At 45.1% G+C, this 25,175-nt stretch overlaps 1 protein-coding gene across 1 annotated transcript in view; it reads left to right on the top strand.

Annotated features, from left to right (window-relative positions):
• DDX60 (DExD/H-box helicase 60) overlaps positions 1–25,175 on the top strand; it is a 379,348-nt gene that overhangs the window by 114,543 nt on the left and 239,630 nt on the right. The window contains exons 9-14 of the mRNA XM_088450288.1: positions 1,284–1,436; positions 3,074–3,176; positions 5,738–5,751; positions 14,494–14,598; positions 21,413–21,582; positions 24,513–24,765. Coding sequence (XP_088306414.1) covers positions 1,284–1,436; positions 3,074–3,176; positions 5,738–5,751; positions 14,494–14,598; positions 21,413–21,582; positions 24,513–24,765 — 798 coding nt within the window. The remainder of the gene's footprint in view (positions 1–1,283; positions 1,437–3,073; positions 3,177–5,737; positions 5,752–14,493; positions 14,599–21,412; positions 21,583–24,512; positions 24,766–25,175) is intronic.

Raw genomic sequence — 25,175 nt, forward strand, 5'->3', positions numbered from 1 at the left:
TTGTTTACATTTGTTTTTTTCTACTTATGTTGGAAGTCTAAATTTGTCTTAATAAGCCACTTTGTCTTGCTACACCATTGACCCACCTGCTCATTTCAAAACAATTCTTTATCTATTATTTTTATGCATAACCCAATTCATTATGCTGTGACGTCCAGAAGGAGCCAATAGGATTCAGGCTAATTCTTTTTGGTATATGGTGCTGAAGTCGGATCTGGCAGAAGCCATGGCTGTCCCTGGCGGCCATAACATGTGACAGCAAAAGCCAATAAGAAACAGACTAATTCCTATTGACTGAGGCCAAGTCTGTAAGGTGCTGTGTCCTGGGTCCGAAAGGCCTCAGACCCAGCCAGCAATGCTCACTTGCAATCTCTATTGCCAGGTGCCCACTGCGATGCATGTTATGCTAGCAGCGTGCCCGGCTCTTCCTGTCCAACTTCAGTAATGATAGCTTCCTGTGCCTGGCCAGCAGCAGCAGCAACTCCTGAGCCCCAGAAGAGCCATCCATGTTCCAGCTGCTGAGCCACCACTCATCCACGGAGCAGGTGGACAGCATTTGTGAGACACTTCAGTAGACCGAGAACATCTAGAGGCTGGGGTGCTACCTCTAGTCCCTGCCCATGGCCCCTGGGGAACTGGTTCAAAAAGTGAAGGCAGGGAGACAGAGCAGCTGCTGCTAAGAGCAGGTCAGTCCCAAGAATTTGTTCCCCAGCTTCACCTCTGTCTCAGAGACAACTGAGACCCTGGTACTGTATATACTGTAGCTGCACCCCTGTCTCAGGACATCTGGTCCCTAGTATATACAAGCAACTGAGGTTTACAAACAAGTTTAATGTTGGGGAGATCTGATGACATATTTGCTGACTTTTTAATTTATTTAAAATTGATATGTTTTCTTAGTTTACAGTTCATTGGCTCTGAGACCTAAAAAGCATACTGTACCTCGCAACCATCTCGATTTTGGTGGGATTTTTAGTCTTTAGATTGGATCACCAACTCCAAAAGTCTGGCTAACCCTGCTGTAGTCACTATGTAAGGCTATTACAAGGGTATATTGGATTGTACACAATACTGAGCTACAGTACATATTTGCCAAAAACAGAAACACATTTTCATGGGACTCTTTTTTGCTGTTCACATTCTTGCAAAGCACCTTGTATTCATTCATGCCCCCAAAACTCAATTACTCACTGAATATTAAAGAATACTAATAAAGTTCTAATCTAGATCGATGTATAAGTATCCGCTATAAATGAACAAATTTTTTTTCCTGTATTTTGTAGATCGTAAATTGGAATTTGGTAATGAAATAGATAAATTGTTTAAATGTCTATGGGAGACAACAACGAAATTAGTTCCACAAGTAGAACATTTACCATGCTATCCCCTTCGAACAACATCAAGATCTTTTCTTTCACAGATGGCATCTGTAAATGGTATGCAAATGTAACAGGTAGCACAATAATATATGACAAATGCATAATTTATTATACATTTATAGTGGTATGTCCAGAAGCCATTAGGCTACACCTTCCAGTTACAGCTTTGGCCTCCATTCATGTAGCAGTCTGTGGGGATAGGTAGGGACATGTGCGCCACCATGGTAGGGTGCAAGTGCAATGTTCTCAGACAAATATCATGAAGAAATATTAACATTTTTACCTACTTTTAGAAATTAGGTATCAGGGCTATTCTTTATAAAGGCAACCCAGGAGATATCACAGATATCTCCTGCTTACCTTTTATCCCCAGTCTGACCCGATGTCCCCATACACTAGTATGAGGACCTAAATTCATCATACTAAATTTTCAGAGCTCGTCTGTGGAAAACTTTGCCATCTTTAGATGACGTTTGTTCCCACATCTACTCCTTGCCTATGGGAAGGAGTCCCGGGTTGCGAAGAGGGATCCAAAACCTGTTTGGTCCCTTTCACCAGACACTGGAAATTTGTGCACGTGTGCAAACTCCAGTTCACACAGACGCAGTAACAATGTGGAGTCAGAATTGGCAGTGCAGAGTTTCAAGGTGAATGAAATCATGGAGACAGCTGATGTTGAATTGCTCCAATGATTTCATATCCACCACTACAACTCACAGCTAGTTGAATACATAATTATCGGGGGCCACCTGGCCCCCAATAATTAACATAATGAATAGGCCCCTAACAGTTCAAATATTTGGTTAACCACATCTAGGTCAATATGCAGTCATGTGGACTAGAAGGCTGTCAACACTGGCTTTTTTAGGAAAGGCCATAATATTTTCTCACAGTGTGAGGCCTAGATACTGTATTACTTTTTCCTTTAACCACTTTACTGACAATTTTTTTCTAAAAACAGGTCTGAAATTGTAATTTTTTTAATGAGTAAATTAGGTGAGGAACATCTATTTCAACTTATCCAAAATGATTACATTAAAAAAAAAAAAAAAAAAAAAGATTTTTTTTTGTTAGATTTGTAAAAAAAATGTTATAATTTTTTAAAAATATCGGAACATCGGAAACTTTGTGACTTTCAATTTGACACCAGTTTCAGGCAATAGGTACACTAAGGTTGGAGGTTTGCAGCTGTTGGTAGGGGGTCCTGCTTTGCTTACCGATCAGCAGTGATCGGCAGCACAGCAGACACAGGGGGAGAGGGTACAGGCAAGCAGAGAGAGCAGCAGCGGTGGGAAGATTCTCTTCCTGCAGCTGCCCTCATGTTTATCTGACTGGTTGAAATTTTGCGACCAGAGCAGATAAAGAACTGCCTGGTGGGGTCAGAAAATTGCGACCATGCCAGGCAAGTGGTTTATGTAGATGCAGTTATTTTATAACTTTGGTCTCTAACTAAACACACAGTTATTTAAAGGGCATGCAGACACAATTCTCACTCATAACTGGAGACTGGTTGCAAAGCCAGTTATAGGCCACCCACTGTCCAAGCGACTGCCCCCTATAAATTAAAAATATTAAATTCCATAGTACAGAACTGCATAAAGTATAGATTTATCTTTTGGTAAATTTTAAAAAACAAAATATGATTTTCTCTGACAAAGATAAAAAAATGTATGTTTTACTTTTATTTTACAAAGTGGAACAAGAGGAAATACTCCAAGTTGGATTGATACCAATAAGATGTGATGCTATTGAAGATTATGCTGGAGACACTATAAAGGAATTACCAGTATTAAGCAGGTACAAACATTTGTTGTACTACAAATGTCAGTTAATTGAAAAGTAGTAGAAGCAAATGACTCTGTATAAGAGTAGAGTTTGGATGTAATGAATGATGTGTTCCTGAGCGTGTACAAAGGTTTGGTGTTATTACAGATGGCATGCTATAGATATATTCCAGTTCCAGTGGAAAAGATATGTACATACATGGTCCTAATGGGCCTGATACAGAGGTGGACACAGTTGCATTCAATTATGCAACTGAGTTTTTGCACACAGCGTATGTGCAAAAATATGCTAATAATGCTGCTGTGGGGATTTGAACAGAGACAAACATTGACAGCATCTCTGATCCACAGCTCACATGCAAAGAAGCACCATCGGTCATGCCATCAAACTTCTGAGCAACCCTATAGGTGCGCATCCACTACCCAACTATGGAAAGACAGTACGATTACGACATTGTAATAGTACAGTCGTTCCCGATCTCCTGTAGTGCCTACACTGAACGATATGTCGTTCAGTGTAGGCACCCTCCCTCATCCCTGAACATGGTGAATCTGTCGTTATCGGCAGATTGACCGACATGTTCAGGCGATGATTGATGTTGGAAACGACCAGTGGGAGCACGCATCTTTGGTCGTTTCCGACATTATAGTGCACCATTAATGGGCGAGCCATCTCCTGGAGGAATTGTGCCATTTGCTGTTGCATATTGTCCAGGCCTTCTAGCCGATTGGTGATACCTTGTAACAAATCCATTCTGGACTCCGATCCAGTGACCAAATCCATTTGGCCAGTGGAAACTGTCAGGACCTCGGGGGTTTTTGGACCCTGGGATGGAATCAGGAGTCAAGGCAGGAACGGTCTTGTTAAACTAAAAGGCAGTTGGTTTAATGGGAGTATTTGGATTCATGGGATAAAACAATTATATAAGTACTGTAACAATAGTCCAAGGGTGAACTGAGGATAAATGTCTGGCAGAGAAATAAAGTCCAATTGCTATGGAACTGAAAAACAAGTGCCTGATAATAAAACAGATCCAATTGATGAGAAGCAGAGTAACAGGTGTCTGGTAATGAAATGAATCCAATTGCTGTGAGACAGAGAAACAGGTGCTTGGTAATGAACTGACAGAAAAACAAAGTCTAATAGAGGTATGCTGTGAATCAGAGGTCTATAAACTGCGGTGGGCTCTGAGTGCGTGCGGCTGGTCAGTTACCAGTGGAGGGTGAGAAGTGGGGTATAGCTGATAGGTGCAGGAATCCTGGGAACTGCCTGGAATGCTGACAGGATGCAAATGAGACACTGCTGAGACTGCAATATACCAAGGCTAGGGAGCATAGAGAACTCTCACACAGCAAGGATGAGCACACATTGCACTGGCAACTAGAGGGCGTGCTGAACACCCTTAAGTACGATGGGAAGGTGCAAGATAGGCTGCTGAGAGTCACATGCAGAAGCTCCAACCTAATTGGTACATTCAGGTCACATGCTCAAAACCAAGATGGCAGCGCCCAGCAGTCTACAGCGCGGAGAGGCTGCCAATCTTACCTGTACCAGCATGGCCTGTTCCCCCGCGACCTCCTCGCACACCTCACGCCAAGGAACCAGCACCCCCACTGGTAGGACCGCGCCAGAGCGCTCGCACAGACAAAAACCGCAAGCCAGAAGGTAAGGATGCTCTGGTCGTGACAGTCTGTCACAAGTAAGCCACTGGAGGCTTTAGAACTGCAAACTTTTAGAACTGCAAACTACTTTTAAGACAGATTTGTTGGCTTTTAAAAAAAATAAAATATAGAAATGTCCATGATGATTACAAGGATTATTGCACTTTATTAAATTCATGGTTGGGCATATATATTATTATGTGATATAAAGGATTTTTTGCATTTATTTTGGTGTGCTGATCATCTTTTGATTAGACTGTTGCTTATTAATTATTATAATTATGCACCCTACTGTGGATTTTGCTTGAGTGTGCAGGCTTGATGGTTTCTATATATATGTATATATTGTGGCAGGATGAAGGCAAATGGCATTACTGACACAGGTGTTCTGTGTGGAGCAAAAGGGATCCGCCCACACAGGGGAGAAAAGTCAGGTGTGGCTTGCCTAATTGCTGGAGTGAGAGAGAGTCAGTCTGCAAGACTCTGCAGTCAGGACAGGTTGGGGCCTGTGTGTCCAGTCCAGGTGGGACTGCAGTTGGAGACCAGTGTGTGCTGGGAAGCCACTGGTGGCTAGGAAGCCGGGTTCAGACCTACAGGAGGTAGGGAGAACCTAAAAACTCAAAATACTATGGGCCTGATTCAGACCCACTCGCGAGCGGCTGTCCGCTCGCAAGTGGGTCGATGTTATGGACTGAGCATGCACACGACGGAGGGAGCTCCGTCGTGCGCATGCGCCAGACGCGACGAGCGAAGGAAAGTCCTTCGCTCGTTGTGTCCGATCAAAGGGGGCGTGCTGTCAATGTTGATTGACAGCACGCCCCCTTTGGTGGGCGTGCCGGGGGCGTGCCTCCCTGACGGGGGCGTTCCCACGGGAACGCCTCCCGTCAGAAGTCGGCCCACTGACATCACTAGTGATGTCAGTGGGAGTGATTTTGGCTCTTATAGAGCCAAAATCACTCCGGAGCTTGCGGTTGAAAACCTCAACCGCAGGCTCCGGCTCGCAAATTCGATGGTCGCGATGGTCTTGACCATCGCGACCATCACAATGCACGCTCGTATAGCCTGTGGGTGGTGACCCACAGCTATACGAGCGTCCAGGAGGACGCTCCATGAAACTGGAGCCCGGCCCTCATTCAGAGCGTGCGCTCTGCTCAGAGCGTACGGCTCTGAATGAGGGCCCATGTATGTTACTCTGCAGGGAGCTGAGTGTGAGATTGCAAGCAGGTCATTAGCCTGAACGTGAGTAGGCTGGAGCCTGTGAGAATACCTGTTAGAGACAGGACTGTGGCTTTGACTCCGAGAGACAGTGTTTGGCAGATTATCTGCCCATTTAGTCAGGGGCGAAGAAATTAGTTAGTTGCTCTGAAAGGGGGCTAAGCGTTTATTATTTTGTGTTCATTTGTGTTGTACCTGATTTATGCTGAAAAGTAAAGCACTATTCTGTTTATTTACCTGAAAACAGTGTTGGATCCTGTTTGAGAACTACAGACCTAACACAAATTTACCCCTTTACATAGCTAACTAATATATATATATATATATATATATATATATATATATATACATAGATCGATAGATAGATAGATAGAAACCAATAATGGTGGCACTCCAGAGACTCCTCAAATAGGTGAAGCGCCACTCAAACTAAAAAAGGCAATGAAATTATGATCATTAAGCCCGACACCTTAATGGACGTGTTCCTTGCGCAATACAGATATGGTATGCCATCACACCCTTTGGTTAATCTTACAAAGTGAGATTGCTGTCACACACAAAATGGTGGAGCTGCTAATTCACAGAATTGTGTGCTCATTGGAATACACACATGCAGTCTATGCAACTGAGGTCTGATCAGTTAGGTGGCACACACATCCCGCTCAGTGCCCACAATCTTCCCATTCATTTACCACAACAATCCCACTGGGTTCCAACATCCTTGTCACTACATACATCCATCTCATTTAGAATACACATTCAGCTACTTAGTTTTAGAAATGATCATACTCTGTCTATGCATGTACGCTATCTTCGCCTCTATGCTGGTATAACTTCCCCAATTTCTACAGCTGTGTGGTCTCCTAACTGTGCTAGTTCTTTATTCTGTCATCCGCACAAATCTGTCTTTTCCCATCCACACCGCCCTGTCTTCCTGCATCCATGCTACTCTGTTTCCTTCCATCTGCACCACCACTTTCCCCCTAGTCACACCATTTTGTCTTCCACTCAACTGTGGCAATCTGTCTTCCTCCTTATCCGCACCAATCTGTCTTTCCGAATCTCTACTGATGTGTGTTCTCCCATTGTGCTAGTCTGTATTCTGTCATGCGTACCAATCTGTCTTTACCCATCTGTGCTGCTCTGTCTTCCCCCATCCATGTCACTGTGTACCCCTATCCATGTCTCTGTTCTCCCAAACTGTGCCTCTCTCCTGCATCTGCACCACTGTTTTCCACACATCTGCATTACTTTGTCACCCCATCCACACCACTGATTTCCACCCATCTGCATCACGTTGTCTCCTTCTCATCAGTGCTGCTTAAGCTCCCCCCCCTCTCCATGCTTATATGTCCCCATGCACAGCGATCTGTCTCTTCTCCATCCACTCCACTCTTATCCCATCTGTGTAGCTCTATCTTCTGCTCAGACCTCAGTTGCATAGACTGCATGTGTGTACTCCAATGAGCACACAATTCTGTGAATTAGAAGCTCCACCATTTTATGAGTGACAGCAATCTCACTCTGTGAGAGTGCTGAATCTGCAGTTAACCACAGGGTGTGAAGGCATACCATCTCTGTATTGCGCAAGGAACACGTCCATTAAGGCGTTAGCCTTAATGCTTGTAATTTCATTACTTTTTTAGTTTGAGTGGCACAAATTCAGAAGGTTTTATGAAATTTCAAATCATGTCTAAGAAGCCTTAATGGGACATGTGAAACTGTAAGGTTTTTTGACTATGGAATTTCATAGCTTTTTTAAAATTCATTAACTATCAGGGTTTGGAGGTGCAAACCGGGCCACCTGCAGGGGAGAAGGGCAACAAAATGGTACACTAGCGCAGGTGGAAGAGGGGCCAGCACACAGGAGGTGGTTTGGAAGGTGCAGAGTGTGATATGGCTGCAGGGGCAGGCTGTACGCATGTGGGGTAGTGGCAGCAGTGTTGGTGCAGAGCAGTGGCAGCGGTGCAGTGCAAAGGGGGCATCAGGTGGCGACAGAACGCTCACCGGTACTGCACATCTACCTGAGAAAATAAAATCAATAAGTCACAGATGCACGAACGCAGCAGTGAGATCCATCTATGCATCTATGTTAAAAATTGAATGTGTAAAAAAAAAAGGTGCACCGTACCCCCAAAACACAACCAGCACCAGGATTTTAATGGCCAGACCAGTTTGTGATTAAATACGGGGGACAAATGACATAGGGGTCCCCTGTACTTAAGCACAACCAGCACCAGGCTAGTCAGAACCAGCCCTAGTTGCCAAGATACGGGAAACAAATGATGTAGGGGTCCCCCATACTTTGCACAACCAGCACTGGGCTCTGATCCAGTCCTGGTTCTGAAAATACAGGGGAAAAAAATTAGTAGAGTCCCCCTGTATTCTTCAGAACCAGCACCAGACTTTTTCTAGCGGGGGCTAATGCCACAGCCAGGGGAGCTCTTTCACCGGGCCCCCCAGCCGAAGCATTAACCCTGACCACTAGTCAGCCCAGGCCGGGGATCCCTGGGGAGCTGAGGACCCCCCAATAATGGGGTCCCCCTCTCCAGGGCACCCCAGGCCCAGGCTGATAGCCCGGGGCTATCCTCGGCACTCCTGGGCGGTGGGTGCCGGGTTGATTGTGTAACGTGCGGTGCATTTTAAACTACTTTCTTTTGCAGGTGAACTATAGGTCACAGCAAGCCTCCCCCACATGCTGGTACTTGGAAAACCACAAGTACCAGCAGGGCGGGGAATTTTGGGCCCACTGGTACCTGTAGTACACTATAAAACAAATATTAAAATGAACAGACACCGTTTTTTTAAATAAAATTTATGTTATCTGCATCTTCACCTGGGGGTTGGTGGCCTTTAAGCTCTTTTTCATGGCCACCGCCAACCCCGGACTTCGGCGTCTTCGCCTGTTGGGCGCCAACCTGCCAGCACTTTGGCATCTTCGCCTGGTGGGCTCCAACCCGCCAGGGCTTCAGCGTCTTCACCTGGCGGGCGCCAACCTGCCAGGGCTTCGACATCTTTGCCTAATGGGCAGCAGCCTGTGTCAGCTCTTTTGCATGGTGACCACCTACTAGGACTTCTGGCATCTTCTCCTGGTGGGCGCCAACCTGCCAGGGCTGCAGCGTCTTCGCCTGGCAGACATCAACCCGCCAGAGCTTTGGCATCTTTGCCTAGTGGGCGGCAGCATGTGACAGCTCTTTTGCATGGCTGCCGCCCACTAGGACTTCTGGCGTCTTCACCTGGCGGGCACCAACTCGCCAGGGCTTCGGACTCTTTGCCCGGTGGGCGCCAACCCGCCAGGGCGTCAATGTCTTCGCCTTATGGGCGGCCGCCTGTGTCAGCTCTTTTGCATGGCCGCCACCCACTAGGACTTTTGGTGTCTTCTTTCTTCAGGATCTCTCATTTGCTCCCTCCTGGCCGTCGGACTGCCATACCACCTCCTTGCGCTGACTTATAAGGGGCGATGACGAGGGGGCAAGGCGATGACATTGCGAGCCATGGAGGAGGGGGTTTGCAGGGGTATAGAGCAGCTAATGGGGGCATGGGCACAGAGGAGAGGGGGGTGTTGGGGTATAGAGAGGGTAGTGGGAGCAGGGGCACAGAAGAGAGGGGGGTGCAGGGGTATAGTGGAATTAGTGGGGGCAGAGGTACAGGGGAAATGGGGTTGCAGGCGTATAGAGAGGGTAGTGGGAGGAGGGGCAGAAGAGAGGGGGTGTAGGGGTATAGAGGAGAGGGGAGTGTAGTGGTATATAAGAGGTAGTGGGAGCATGGGCACAGAGGAGAGGTGCACGGGCAAAGGATAGGTGCAGGGGTAGTGGGGGCAGGGGCACAGAGGACGGGGTGTGTAGGGGTATAGAGAAGCTAATGGGGGCAGGGGCACAGAGGAGAGGGGGTGTAGAGGTATACAGGAGCTAATGGGGCAGGGGCACAGAGGAGAGGGGGTGTAGGGGTATAGAGGGGCCAGGGGGGTGCTGGCATATAGAGGAGGTAGTGGGGGCAGTGGCACAGAGGAGAGAGTGCCATAGATGAGGCATGGGCACAGAGGAGAGGGAGTGCAGGGGTACAGAGGAGAGGGGGGTACAGTGATATATAAGTAGTGGGAGCAGAAGCATAGAGGAGAGGGGGGTGCAGGGGTATAGAGGAGGTAGTGGGGGCAGGGGCACAGATCTGAGGGGACATAGAGGAGGCACGGGCAAAGAAGAGAGGTGCAGGGGTATAGAGAAGGGTGCATGTAGGGGTAAAGAGGAGCTAATGGGGGCAGGGGCACAGAGGAGAGGGGATGTACGAGTATAGAGAGGCTAGAGGGATCAGGGGCACAGAAGAGAAGGGGTGCAGGGGTATAGTGGAGGTAGTGAGGGCAGGGGCACAGATGACAGGGGGCCATAGAGGCAACAGGAACACAGAGGAGAGGGAGGATTCAGGGGTGTAGAGGGTTGTGGTGGCAGGAGCAGAGAGGAGAGGGGGGTGCAGGGGTATAGAGGAGGTAGTGGGGGAAAGGGCATAGATGAGGCAGGGGCAGAGGAGAAAGTGCACAGAGGAGGAGGTAGTGGGGGCATGGGCACAGAGGAAAGGGGGGCATGAGCACAGAGGAAAGGAGGTGCAGGGGTACAGAAGACAGGGGGCCATAGAAGAGGCAGGGGCACAGAGGAGATGGGGTGCAGGGGTATAGAGGAGTTAAGGGGGGCATGGGCACAGAGGAGGGGCATAGATGAGGCAGGGGCACAGAGGAGAGGGGTGCGCAGGGTTTAAAGGGGGTACAGAAAGGACGTAGGTGCACAGAACTGAGGGGGTGCAGGAGATAGTTGGAGTGGGGGCACAGAGGAGAGGAGGCATAGAGGAGGCAGAGGCACAGAACAGAGGGGGGTGCAGGGGTATAGAGGAGTTAATGGCATGGGCACAGAGGAGAGAGGGGTGCAGGGGTATAGAGGGGACAGTGGCAACAGAGGCACAGAACAGAGGGGGGTGCAAGGGGTATAGAGGGGAAAGTGGGGCAGAGGCACAGAGGAGGGGGGGACAGGGGCACCAAAGAGGGGGTGTGCAGGAGTATAGAGGAGCCAATGGGGGCAGGGGCACAGAGGAGGGGGGTGTAGGGGTATAGAGGGTGGCACAGAAGAGAGGGAGATGCTGGCATAAAGAGGCAGTAGTTGGGGCAGGGGCACAGAGAAGGGGCCATAAATGAGGCAGGAGCACAGAGGAGAGGGACGTGTGGCGGTATTTAAGTGGGAGCAGGGTTATAGAGGAGGCACAGGTAAAGGAGAGGGGTGCAGGGTGTAGTGGGGGAATGGGCACAGAGGAGGGGGTGTGTAGGGGCATAGAGGAAGCACGAGAAGTGAGGGTGTAGAGGGTGCAGTGCGGGAAGGGACACAGAGGAGGGTGTGTGTAGGGGTATAGAGGAGCTAATGGGGACAAAAGCACAGAGGAGAGGGATGTAGTAAAGAAGGGGTAGTGGGAGCTTGGGCACAGAAGACAGGGTGGTGCTGGCATATTGAGGGGGTAGTGGGCACAGGGGCACAGAGGAAAGGTGGCCCATAGAGGTGGTGGAGCAAAATGGAGAGGGGGGCGCAGGGGTATAGAGGAGGTAGTGGGGACAGGGACAAAGAGGAGAGGGGTACACAGAGAAAGAGGTAGTGGGAGCATTGGCACAGAGAGGGGTGCATTGACACAGAGAAGAAGGGGGTGCAGGGGTATAGAGAGGGTAGTGGGTGCAGGGGCACAGAACAGAGTGGGGTGCAGGGGGATACAGGAGGTAGTGGGGGCAGGGGCACAGAGGAGAGCGGGGTGTGTAGGCAGGGGTGTGGAGGAGAGAGAAAGCGCGCACGCACACTTTACTACCTACCTCTATGTACAGCAGCAGGACAGGGCTTCAAATATGGGCAGGCACTCCACTTCTTTTGGCCCCGCCCCCTGCCGATACACCCGCGAATCGCGGCATTATGTCAGCGAGGAGGCGGGGCTTCCACCATCAGCTGCAATCTCCCAGTGATGAAGGGTGCTGTCTGTGGCCATCGGGAGAGTGCAGATGCCGGTGACTGGGAAGAGGGCTCCACGACACACAGCTCCCCTCCCTGACATGTGCTTCTGCTGCTTGTAGCCGAGGTGCAGGTACCACATGGACTGGGGGGGGGGATCGGAGGTTCCGCTTGCACTACTTGTACGGGTGCAGGTGCTGCCAGTGCCTGTACAGGGGGAGAGGAAATCGGAGGTGCCATTTGGAATGGGGGGGTTGATTGTGTAGGTGCTGCCAGTGCTGGCGGAGGATCGGAGGTGCCGCCTGTACTGGGGAGGAGATCGGAGGTGCAGTGTCGGGGAGCACATGCTCCAGCTTCTGCCCCTCTGGGTTAGCACCTCATGCATAGTCCTCCCTAAGTCCCTCATTGCCTGTAGCAGCGCGTATTTTGTGATCACTGTTGTATGTGTTGCTACCTAATAAATAAAGGCAGCCATGTTTGTGCTCCCAATTAAGCCACAGTACATACACCCCCCTGCTGGAAGCTCCTACTGCGGCTGCGCAACAAGTTGAAAAGTCCTAGCTATTCACGGGCGCATTCTTGAGGTAATAGTTTAAAAACTGTCACTTTCTAATTTACCTGAACCCCAAAAGCACGTACCCTGGCACAATAGCTACCTAATAAAACAAACCCCAAGTCTTAAATTGGCCCCTACCCTGAATTTTGCCTTCCCAAAAAATCCCCCATAGAGAACAGCAGAAAAGTGGTCCTAATTGAGAGTGTCAGAAAAATGTGACAGTTGGACCTTATTACTCCCAAATGCTAATTTCTTATGTTTTTGCCCAGAAATTTGGCATGCAGCAGCCAGTGACAGTTCTACCTGGCCATGCCAAATTTCAGATCCGTACCTCTAATAGCTTTTGAGGTGTAGCCCCTTGAACACCCTGTGGAATTCTCTATGGAGAAATCCATGTTTTAGATGCAGCCTTAATATAAGGGCATGACTGTGCTCTTATAATATATATAGAAAAATATATACAGTACCAGTCAAAAGTTTGGAGACACCTTCACATTCAATGGTTTTTGTTTATTTAAATTATTTTCAACATAGCAGGTTAATACTGAAGACATCAAAACTATGAAAGAACACATATGGAATTATGCTGTAAACAAAAAAGTGTTAAACAAATCAAAATATGTTTTATATTTTAGATTCCTCAAAGTAGCCCTTTTTTTGCTGGGATGACAGCTTTGCACACCCTTGGCATTCTCTCATCCAGCTTCATGAGGTAGTCTCCTGGAATGATTTTCCAACAGTCTTGAAGGAGTTCCCAGAGGTGCTGAGTACTTGTTGATTTGTTTAACACTTTTTTTGTTTACAACATAATTCCATATGTGTTCTTTCATAGTTTTGATGTCCTCAGTATTAAACTACTATGTTGAATATAATTTAAATAAACAAAAATCATTGAATGAGATGGTGTGTCCAAACTTTTGACTGGAACTGTATACAGTATATATATATATAGATAGATTGATTGATTGATATAACAGAGCAAAGGGCTTGTCTGTATGCCTTTTAAAGTTTTAATGTCATCTATGATGATCTTTGCGTAGTAATCACATGTTGTCCAAATGAAATGAGAACTACACCCCAAAATAATGTTAAACATCTTTACATTTTTATTTAACATATACAGAAGATAATACATTTAATATATTAAATATAATAAAATCTAGCTTATCTGAGAAGATCTCAGCAGGGTTTTTAAATCAATCAATTGGTGTGAAAGGCATTTAGTGGTCTCCCAATGCATTACTTCTCAAAGAGTTTTCATTAGGGTGATGACCACACAAAGAAACAGAGGTTTTCTCTAGCAAGAGTAATACATCAAACATGTGGATCAAATAAATATGTAGAGACCACAACTGGAAGTGTGATAAATTATATTTCCCTTTGGAAAGGCCAGAAGTGTTTGAAATGCCTCAGAAAAAAATGAATACAATGAATTTACATTGTTATGACATAGAGAACTTAACTTTAAGTACCTGCTTGCATAGTGCTGAAAATTGGATATCTATATTTATAAAGGCATTTCTGAATGTAATTCCGACAACCGGTAATATAGCGGACAAATTATAAAGGCCCTGCAAAATGTCCAAGTACTGTCAAATTGACTAAGGTGTGATAATTATCCCTTTTTGCAACACGGATAAATCGCCCCTTTCACCCATGGCAGCAACAAATGATATGCATGCAGACAGCCTATCGCACACGTTATATACCCTCCAAGCCGGCGCACTGCACGTGACATACTTCAATGGATACACGGTGCCAATGTCAAATGTAAGAGGTGGGCATAATAATGTGAGGCAACTGTGTATATAGATTATATATATATATATATATATATATATAAAATCATATATAACATCTATACAAATGTTTCCTTTCACTTTCATAAGCATTAAGTATTGTTTTTATTATTTTATCTATTGATGATCCAGTTTTTCCACACTTGGATACGAAAAAATCATATGACGAACTTGTCCACTGGCATTCTGGACGGCCACTGAGTGATGACTATGACAGGACAAAGCATGAATACAACAGTAAAGAAAAAAAGTTTTTAGAAATCTGCTAACTTGGGTAGCAGCAATGAAGGAGTCATGATAATTGTCAATTTTCTTGATTGAAATGCCAAAAGTACTGATATTTATTGTGCTGAAAGAGCTAATACCGTTTAAAACAGATGATATTTGTATTTAAAGAGTGCATAAAGTATAAAATTACCTATGGTAATTTGTATAAGGAATGAAAAGAGTACTTTTTCAGTTACTGCCTCAGACAGCAGGCTGGCAAGGAACACCACTCAGCAAAATGCTTGCATTTTTAATTAGAAATACTGGGCATCATTAAGCATTGCACTTAAGTGCAATGATGAAGGCAGATTTCCGTTTATCGGGAATCTGCGCGTGCGCAGGACTGTTCTGCACACGGTCCTGCGTGATTGCACGCAGAGCGGCAGCAGACTGTCACTGATTGACAGTCTGCTGCCCTTTAGGGGCGGGGAGGGAGCGGCAACGACCTCCATTTCCATAAGCCGAAGGGTATCACCGCCGTTGGGGAGGAGGGAAGAGGCCAGGATCTCTGTCGGCTGACGGAGATTTCCTGGCCTCTTTACCTCATCTGCAATGGCCGGCCTGCATGAACATACTCAGGCCCGGTTCTAGACATTGTGGAGCTCAGAGCAAGAGTTCCCTTTGGCGCCCCCCCCATCCTAAAAAGAAAAAAACATACAGAAAAATAAGGTGTTTTTCTGCGCACGTGCTCCAGAAAGGGGGGAGTGGCTTTGTGACATGCCCACTGTTAATCATTCTGGAGAACACGCCCAGCAGAAAGTGGATGCACTACTATACCATCTCTCGCCCAGCACCACCAGCATTCTGGGAGACTGGGAGGGATTGGGAACAGCAGCACAGTTTGTGAATATGGCACCACCACAGTTTGTATGTCATGCCACACAGAGCCCATTCATGTTATGCCACACAGTAGTACACTGTATAGATTTTGCCAGACTGTATTAGTGCCCCTTATAACACATTATGCCACACAGTAATGCCCCTTACACATTATGTTGTACGTAGTAATGCTGCACTGTATTAGTGCCCACATGCAGTAAGGCCCCTTACACAATATGCCCCATGTGGTAATGCCCCTTACCCATTATGCCGCACGTGGTAATGCCCCTTACACATTATGCCGCTCACAGTAATGCCCCTTACACATTATGCCGCTCACAGTAATGCTCCTTACACATTATGCTGCATACAGTAATGCCCTTTACACAATATGCCGCACACGGTAATGCCCCTTACACATTATGCCGCACACTGTAATGCCCCTTACACATTATGCTGCATACAGTAATGCCCTTTATAATACATTAATTAATATAGCGTGCCATGCTTATTTCATTACATTTTTAAAGACATTACTAAGGACATTAAACACTTGTCAAATTCTAGAAAAACACATAACAGGTAATTTATACTTGCTGGCCTTTATTATCACCCAAAATTTATTTGCCCACTACCCAGAGGGACAGAGATGGGGCTGAGGGCAGTACTTTGATGCTACAAGTAGAAAACTGTCATCCTTCTCCCACAGTAGAAGGTCCTAAGAGCAGTCACTGTGCATGGCAGCCTCAGAACGAAGAATTAGAAATCCATTACTTGCTCAGCGCACAGTAACCCGCCCCAGCGTGAGCCATGGAAGAAATAAGCAACATTAGCAATGGGACAACAAATGCATAGAGCATACAGACAGCACTGACACTACCCTCCACATACCTGCACTGCCACCCGCTGTCACTCAGGTCTGTCCCCGCAGGTGGCTGTCAGTGGTCCCAATTATTCTTTGACAGTATCCGTACACCCTGCGCTCTGAGCCTCGCCCAGCTGGCCGCCACAGTCTATTGGAAGCCCGCACCGAGTGACTGAGCCAGGCTGACATTGTAGTGCCTGACGAGTGCAGTGGGATGTGTCTCCCCTGCGCGCTGTGATGTGGTCCAGGCTGCACCTGGCATTCTGGGACTCCCAGAATGCCGCGGAGGGTGCTGCACTATGGGAGGATAGTGGCGACGCCGCGGTGGTCTCAGGCGGCGGGCAAGCGTGGGCAGATGCCGTCTATTAGATGGCGCTGGCGGGGACACCTTGGCTGCGCCTTTAGACTGCAGCGCCCCAGGCAATTGCCCTGCTTGCCCACCCCTAGAACCGCCACTGAACATACTGTAATAGCAAGGACGGAATTGCAAAGCTGCTTGTGTGCTGCTTTGCAATTCTGTCTACTGCTGAATCAGGCCCACTGTTTGAACACCTGAATTTAATCTCCTTTAATTTGAAGTTTTTAGGAGATCAGGAGATTGTGCTATTTAAAGCAACAATTTAATTTAGATTCATCTGGTAAACCTCAAATTTTGTGACTTTTAACCTGAAGCTAACAATCCTGGTAACTCAGTTTCTCTTTGTAAAATTGATCAGATAGGGAGAACTTATATAGCTCATATAGCTGCCATTGCAAAAAAAACTGTCCCACATGCAGACATTCATTTCTGATTCTTTCCAGCAGAATACAACCTACTCTCTGAGTCTCAGCCCCTTAGTGGGCACATGAAGGAATAGGAAGAAAGGGGAATGCGTGTGTGCTGATAAAAGGATTTTTCCAAAGTGTCTTTGCTCACTACTACATCATATGCCATGTCACTGACTGTGGTTGACACTGAGCAAGCTGAATCATTAATGGTAGTTAGAATCACAACTCAAATCAAAAATGAACAAAGCAGTGTGGTTTGTATATCTACTTATTGGCACAAATCATGCTGCAGAACAGGTATGAGATGTGTATCAGAAATCAGTTATCAATTATTAATGCTATAGGGACAGTTAGTGGCATATCCAGGTCTTGAAGTGAGGGGCAGGCACACAGGGGTGGATTGGGACCTGGTGGTTCTGGGAACAATTCTGAAAGTGGCCTCATGAGGGTGTGCCCAAATCAATGGTAGGTGGGGTCATCACAAAGTAAGTGGGGCTTGCACACTATTATCACTAGACACATTGGTAGATGAGGTTAATGCAGCAGGCAATGGTTGGTTAAATCACAGCAATACCAGGGAGAGACTAATGACCTTAATATAATCTAAACAGCATTTTAGTGACCCTTGTACAATACAGCAAGAATTAGAGATGTGTCGTCATACATCTAGCCTGAATATGCCACACAGTGTGACTTGCCCGGTGTGAGTGAGCCGCCAGGTCTCGTGCTGCTCTGCTAGCGTTGGGCATCTTTTTTTGCTGAAAATGCGTCTAAGTCGATGATTAATTTGATATGCGACACTTGTATATCTGCACCTAAGTCTGTATATGAACCCCAATGGAACTTGGAAGGAAAAAAGTTGTGGCTGCATCATTGTAACTCGCAATATGCCATATTTGCAATTTTAGGGCGGAGAGGGAAGGAGGAAGAGGGTACTTTCAATTACATGCGACAAGGCAGCAACCAAAATGCGAGGCTCCAATTTCATGGAAAGTATGCTAATATCTGGGGGTAACATAAGTGAAATATTCTTGGATCCTTTGGTAATGGGGGCTCGAGTAAGCTATTCAGAAGGGTGTGGACAGCTCTCCAGAAATGTGCAAGTATAGAATAACTCCGTCATATATGATCTAGGGTACCCTGGTAGCCACAGTTTCTCTCATATATGCGTGAGACAGAGGGAAACATATTGGAGAGCCTTGCTGGTGTATAATACCAGTAGTAATATAATTTATACAATATCTGTTTAAGATGAGTGGAGACAGACCATTTGGCTATAGCTAATCTCATGTCTTTCCAAGCTTTCTCAGCTGGCTGGGGACCAAGGACTGTTTCCCCATCTGGTCTGTGAGGATTCTGGTAAGGGAGTGCAGCATCAAGGAGTATGCCATAGACATGGGATATCATGCCTGTGGACATAGGGCTATATTTGCAGAAAAGGAGAAAGATCACGGAGAAGTGGAATCTGAGACAGGGAGTTTAAAAAGTGCCACATTCTAAAGTATTTAAAGGAGTTAAGAGTATTGGCAGAGGACTTCAGTTTGAGGCTGGGAGGGGAAGCCAAAGCCCACATGAGCAAAAGTTGTAGGGAATTTAAGAGATGCTGTTACCGAGGATCTCATGGGATTCAAATGTAATCCTGGTGGGAAATCGGAGATGTTCCATATAGTGGTAAGTGGTGAGACAGGGGTGGTAGCACAGAATTTGACATAGTATATGATCCATAATGTCATAAACAATTTAGGGGAGGTGGTAGACTGAATGATGGAGATCAGTGTTTCGTTTGGAGGCTTCATATGGAGTATAGGTCTGGAGAGTTTATACAGTTAGATTCAATATGAAGCCAAGATGATATCCCAGGAGGAGAATATGAGGAGGCAATTTGGGAGAAATGTGTAGCTAGGTAATAGAATTTGACAGCAGGAATTCCCTTACCACATCTAGAAATGTTTTTTAATAATATCCGAGGACAACACTGGGCACCATTCCAAGTAAAGTGGGTATGGGATTGATAGACCTTATAGAGGAGGGAAAAGTCGACCACCACTGGTAGGGTCTGGAAAAGATAGAGCCATTTGGGAATTATATTAATTTTGACAGCTATGATCCCGCCCAGCCATGAAACAATAAGCTTCTTCCATGATGTCAGATCTGCCTGAAGCTTAGAAAAAAATTTTGGGAAGTTTTCCTAGAATAACAAGTCATATTTTGATGTCAGAAAAATCCCAAGATATTTACGTTTTTATGTTGCTATCTAAAACTATAGTAGAATTTAGGAGATTCTGCATCCCGAGGGGAGGTGTGAAGAGGCATGGTCTCTGGAGTAGTTGATCTCGCATCAAGACATATTCGATTTAAACATCCAGGTTGACAAGGGAGATAGGCCAGTGAATAGTGCAAATGTGTGGGTCCCTTACCTTCTTTGGTATCACCATTATCTTAGCTTCTAGCATATAGCAGGGGAAGGAATCACCTTGTAATATCCCATACAAGAAAAAGTGCATGTGAGGGCCTAAAAAACTTTTTGTAGTATGCAGAGTTAAAGACATCCAGGCCAGGGGATTTGCCAGATTTCTGCATTTTAATGGAGGCCTCTATTTCTTCAGCTGAGATTTCCCTGCTCAAGTCGTTTATTGTGCAATGTGATAATTGGGGGAGGTGGGCTGCAGTAAGAAAGTCATGAATCAGTGCATCGGTAGTTTGAGAAGAAGTGGCATGTAAGTTGCAAAGGTTGCTGGAGAAGATGATTTTTGGAGTTTTATTCATAAGGATATTTTTGTGAGTTCTCCCTGACCTAAATATGGAGGCCAAAATCCTTTCCAACTTATCCCCTTTCTTGTAAAAGGTTTAATGCAAACACTTGAGGTGTTTAGCTGTATGTAGGAAAAAAGGAGAGCAAAAGACTGCCGGACAGTGGTAAGTTCAGCTAAACTGGAGGGATCAGGTGACATTTTATTCTGAGATTTGAGTTCCTGAAGTCAAGTAGAAAGGGCATTCGTGTTTGTCAAAAAATCTTTTTTATACTTAAAGGCCATGAGTGCTGCAGTCCTAGCAGCGGCCCAGCCCCTGTTCTCTTTGGTGCCTGTCAAATGCTTTGTGCATGACTGGTAGGGCTGACAGAATGGAAAAGATTGTTTTCCCACATGAAGTTCTCTCTCTGCGAATGGAAGTCTGGGATGGCAGTCCCAGGGGGAGAAAACACCTATCCCTGGGACTGCCTGTCTGGAATTTGATGATTATTAGACAGCTGTTCTAATAGGAATCTACTGCCACTGTCAGAAGACTCGTTGTCTCACTGGGGGTGGCAGATTTTACTGGGAGTGCTGCTGCCCCTTGGTAAGATCAACCATTGGTCCACACCTACTCCCCACCCCCACATGGTCACACACACGACCAAAAGAGACAGAAAAAAGCACTGGTACAGACCAATGTTGTAGAGTATTAAAACCACAATATTGGTATGAATAAAGTATGGATGTTTCTGTATAAAAAAAGGCATTCTTTCTTCCTACGACTGAGAATGGTCTCTATAAGTCTGGTGGTTAGCCCTGCACCACATGACACCAAAGTTCTACCCTGTGACACCAAAGCCCCATCTCTGCAACAACAGAGCTCCACCCCATGTGACACCAAAGTCTCACCTCCCACATGTTTTAATTTATTTCTATTTTTTTGCTAAATAAAATAAAAAATAAAATGCCTAACCTCCAAGCAGCCCCATCAGGCCAGTGGCTCACAGGGAAATTCCCAATTTCCAAATAAAAGCCCTATGGCCAATTTGTACCTGCAGAGACACATACAGAGAGATAGATAAAGATACAGTTTGGAGACAGGAAAATTAACAGAAAGATGTTGACTGACTCTGAAGATGAGCAGTGCAGGGGGAAGGGAAAAGCTTGGGTTGGAGTCTACTCAAGGAAGAGCTGGGGAGGACTGAGGGGTTCCTTCGTATCTTGAAGTTTGCCAGGATGCCTGGGACTCAGTAGAGGAAGCAGAAAAGGAGAATAAGAATTATGGAGGGGAGCAGCCACTTGCTGCCTATAAAAAGATACAGACTTCAAAATTATTTGATTTATGACTGGACCACCTATCGTATCCCTGAGAGTTCACTGCAGTGCCCCAGAGTGACATTTGCCCCCTCTGCTATGCCAATATAATAAGCGAAAAGGATTCTTTTTAAATGCCATTTATTATATTTTTATTATTGTGCTTTATATTATGGAATACTGTTTATCCAAGAAAAATTTCAAAGTTTAGATTGTTTTCTAAATGATAGAATCCGTTCCTGTATTTTACTATAATAAAATATACTCTGCATTATAATTTTGACAGATTCACTGACAGATAAGTTTGCACTGCGAAATTATCAAAAACTCCAAACATTTCAGCACCGTTATGGAAAATCCTTAGGCCTGAAAACACCTAAAATAATTATATTACAAACTGAACAAACAGAAGTGAAACATGTTAATCAGGCTTATGGGAAAAAAAAAGAACCACAGGTGAGTAAATCGATAAAACTATGTTATGATGTAGTCATGAACGAAACAAACATTTAACACATTGAGCTTAGAGGCAGTCAGAGACAAAGGTTTTATGTTTTTATTTATTATAATAATCTTACAGAAGAGTAGGTTAAGGAATTCTCTTACTGAAATGTGAATAGTTATGTCACTATTATTTTGCATAAAATTATCAAACAATCTTTATGTTTTAAGTAATTATTCACACAGGATGTCTGCCAGGGAGGCAATCAGGAAGCCGACTGCCTAAATACCGGCAGCCGGCTTCCCGACTGTCTTATCCCGGCAAGGGTGAAATGCCGGGCGTCTAGATGTAGACGCCCGCATTTCCCCGATGCCGGGAGACCGGCGCCCGGCATCACGATCAAAGTGATGCCGGGCGCCGCGAGCGGACAGCCGCGGGGGGGGAGGGTTAGGTTTAGGGCTCTAGGGTTAGGCACCCCCCCGGGAAGGTTAGGGTTAGGCTAGGGGGAGGCAGGGTTAGGGTTAGGCACTCCCGGGGGGGACTTAGGGTTAGGCACCCCCCCGGGGGACTTAGGTTTATGCAGCGGGGAAGGGGGTAGTTAGGGTTAGGCACTTAGAGGGGGGATTAGGGTTAGGCACTTGGGGGGGAAGTTAGGGTTAGGCACCCCTAAGGAGGGTTAGGGTTAGGGGGGTTAGGTTAGGTTAGTGGAAATTTACCTATCCACGATCGGGATTTCCAGCGCTGTCGGGCTTCCGCTGCGTCGCACTCTGCTCCTGTCGGGCTGCCAATTCCGTCTGCCAGATAGCTGTACAGTCAAGGAGACCTACTCATGTGTTCTAAACAGCATTATCTAATTAAGGGCCTGATTCAGCACGGATTGCATTGTTGCGTTCGCACGAACCCGTCCACTGCGAAAGTATGCAAATGAATGTGATCGCACTGGTGCTGAAGCACAATATACATAAAGCCACCCCCTACACCTTACGTACATCCGCATTAGTTAGCAAGACAGCGAAAACATTGGTAACAGCGAGAACCATCGAACCCATATGCACAGTTGACCTGACCCTCATGCACAAACTGATAAACTTCCTGCATGCAATGAGTACTCAGGCTGTGTATGCAATCGTAGGTGCTTAATTAAGCACGCCCCTGTAATGGCGCTCAAACGCACAGGCACACCTGCATTTCTCTGACTAATGAGAAAGAGATGGGTAGAGAGAGTTCTTTAGAAAAGGGGTAACTTTCATTATGCCACACTCATGTCACGATAACCAGAAACATTCCAGTACAGGGATCAGTGATTTGCTGCTGTTTGCAGAACAATAACCTATGCCGCTATGGCTGCAGACACTTCCTGTGATTATCGGCAGCTTGTGCAAGTGCTGCAAAAAGCAGCTGCTGACTATACATTGTGAGAGCTTAGTTTATAAGAAACATTATATTTTACATAATTCCATGTTTACATATGCTTTATAAGGAACACAGCTAATGCAATTCAGTATGGATACCTTTGTACAGCCATTTTGCTTAGTAAAACTTAGACATAGTAAGTAAAAGAGTTGAATTGTCTTTAAGACCGCTCCCTATAAAAGTTGTTTATCTGAAGAATCGGACAAGAAACTGACCATGTACGTATAATTTTGGCTAAGGTAAGATACAAACCAAATATAGTGATACAGAACAGAATAAACATCCCATGAAGGAATATATTCCTATTCTACTGCCAATGAAAGGCCACCAAGAATAATCCTTGTCCAATCTGATGAATGTTATATTTGAATATGCCAAATGTCATTATAAGCTTGCATAATGTGGAATAATGTAGAATGTTCTAGAAATATGATGTAAGTGGGCTTATTAACTGAAGATTGTAATATAAAGATATAAAAACCCCTGTAATGAAATCATTCATTGTTATTTCTGCATTATAACCCTGGGAGATATGCATGCTCCCAGTAAAGGGCTAGATCTATCTATTTAATTAATTAATAAATTACAAATTCTTAAGTATATTGGATTGGAATCTATTACTTTATGCAACAATGGAACACCTGGTAAAAATGTATATTCCACAATATATATTGCACCTTACATTCACACCTAGATGCCAGAGCAACTGGTTCGCTATGTGCATGTCCGATCAGTAAAAATGGGCATTTCTGGGTGGAAACTGGGTGTTATGTATTAAGGGTGTGCAGCCAAACTTCTGTTCCAGTTTGAGTCATTTTAACTGAAAAGAGATGCCCGTTTCTAGTTAATCTTCTGCAACCACTATGTGGTAGGTATAAGTACCGATAATAATGATGATGCTTGTGTGGCTACAGATTAAAAACAGTGGTAGGTGTGATCATATGCGCTAAGGACTGGATTTATCATTAGAGAAAATACTGTAAAACCTCAGAAAACTACTTATTTTCTGAGGTTCACCACAATACATATGCCTCACCATACTGTATGTATTCAAAAGGTTTTGCGACAAGTAGTGTTTACAAATATTGCAGGTCTGAGTGTTTCATTTATTTATGTATTTATATTTCTACAAGCACTTTTTATATATCTGAAGTATTTTAAGTTGGGTGTAATACCTAACAATTTTAAAGCATCTTACACATTTTTGGGAGCACCGGATTACTCATTTTAAAAGGTGCTTATCTGGATTTTCCAAAGGCTACAGTAGTGGCTGTGAAGATGTATTGTGAAAGTCCAGTGATGTTCTCGTGAATATTGCAGTGGAAGGTAATGATGGGTGGTCCCAAATCATTTCAGTTGTATACAGTAGATCATAATTTCAGAAGACAATAACCTGAGTTAATGACCCTGCAAAGTATGACCCATTTTCACCTACAGTAGCTATTTACTATACTATAGTATAGTATATAATACTATAACTATATAATACTGTGCATATACTGTATAATATATTATATATTTATTTTTGCAGATGAAAAAGAAGGACAAAATTATAGAAGAGAATCTGAAAAAGAGCAAATCCAATGAAGAAAACAAGGAGCAACAGCAATGGAAGACAAAGGCTTCATCCCTGGAAAAAGAGATCAGAGGAGATTTCTTCTCTGGGATTAAGAATCTGGAAACATTTCTTATGTCATTGCAGACACCTAATGTGAAATATCAGGCACGATTCAAAATATTAACAATCATCTTTGAAATGTGGCAAGAACATTGCAAAACTAGATGTAGGTATTTGCATTATACTTTTTTTGTATCAGAATTGATAAATTAAAGTACATGATGTATCAGCTTAATATTTAACTTTACATGGTCTATTTAGTTAGCTGCAAGTTGAATCGCCCTGCGAGTAAGTGCATCCATATGCCACATGTACCATAGCCCAGAACTCATCGAGTTTTGTTCGCAGTCATGAGGCACAACAATCCTTGAGTCCAGTGTGAGAACAGAAAAAGCTGATATGCCTGCATAAATTAGCCACTGCGATGGCATATGCAGCTTCATTACTTACTGCATGCGATGAGGTTAGCTATTTCTGAGTAAGGTCTGACCTGTTGAAATTGTGCTTGAGAGCCCAATGTTCCTTGATGTTCCTGATGTATATGCAAGGTATTACGGATGTGAGATAACACTACTG

Source organism: Taudactylus pleione, unplaced genomic scaffold (genome assembly GCF_031769625.1).
Source record: "Taudactylus pleione unplaced genomic scaffold, aTauple2 ptg000513l, whole genome shotgun sequence".
Lineage (NCBI taxonomy): Eukaryota > Metazoa > Chordata > Amphibia > Anura > Myobatrachidae > Taudactylus > Taudactylus pleione.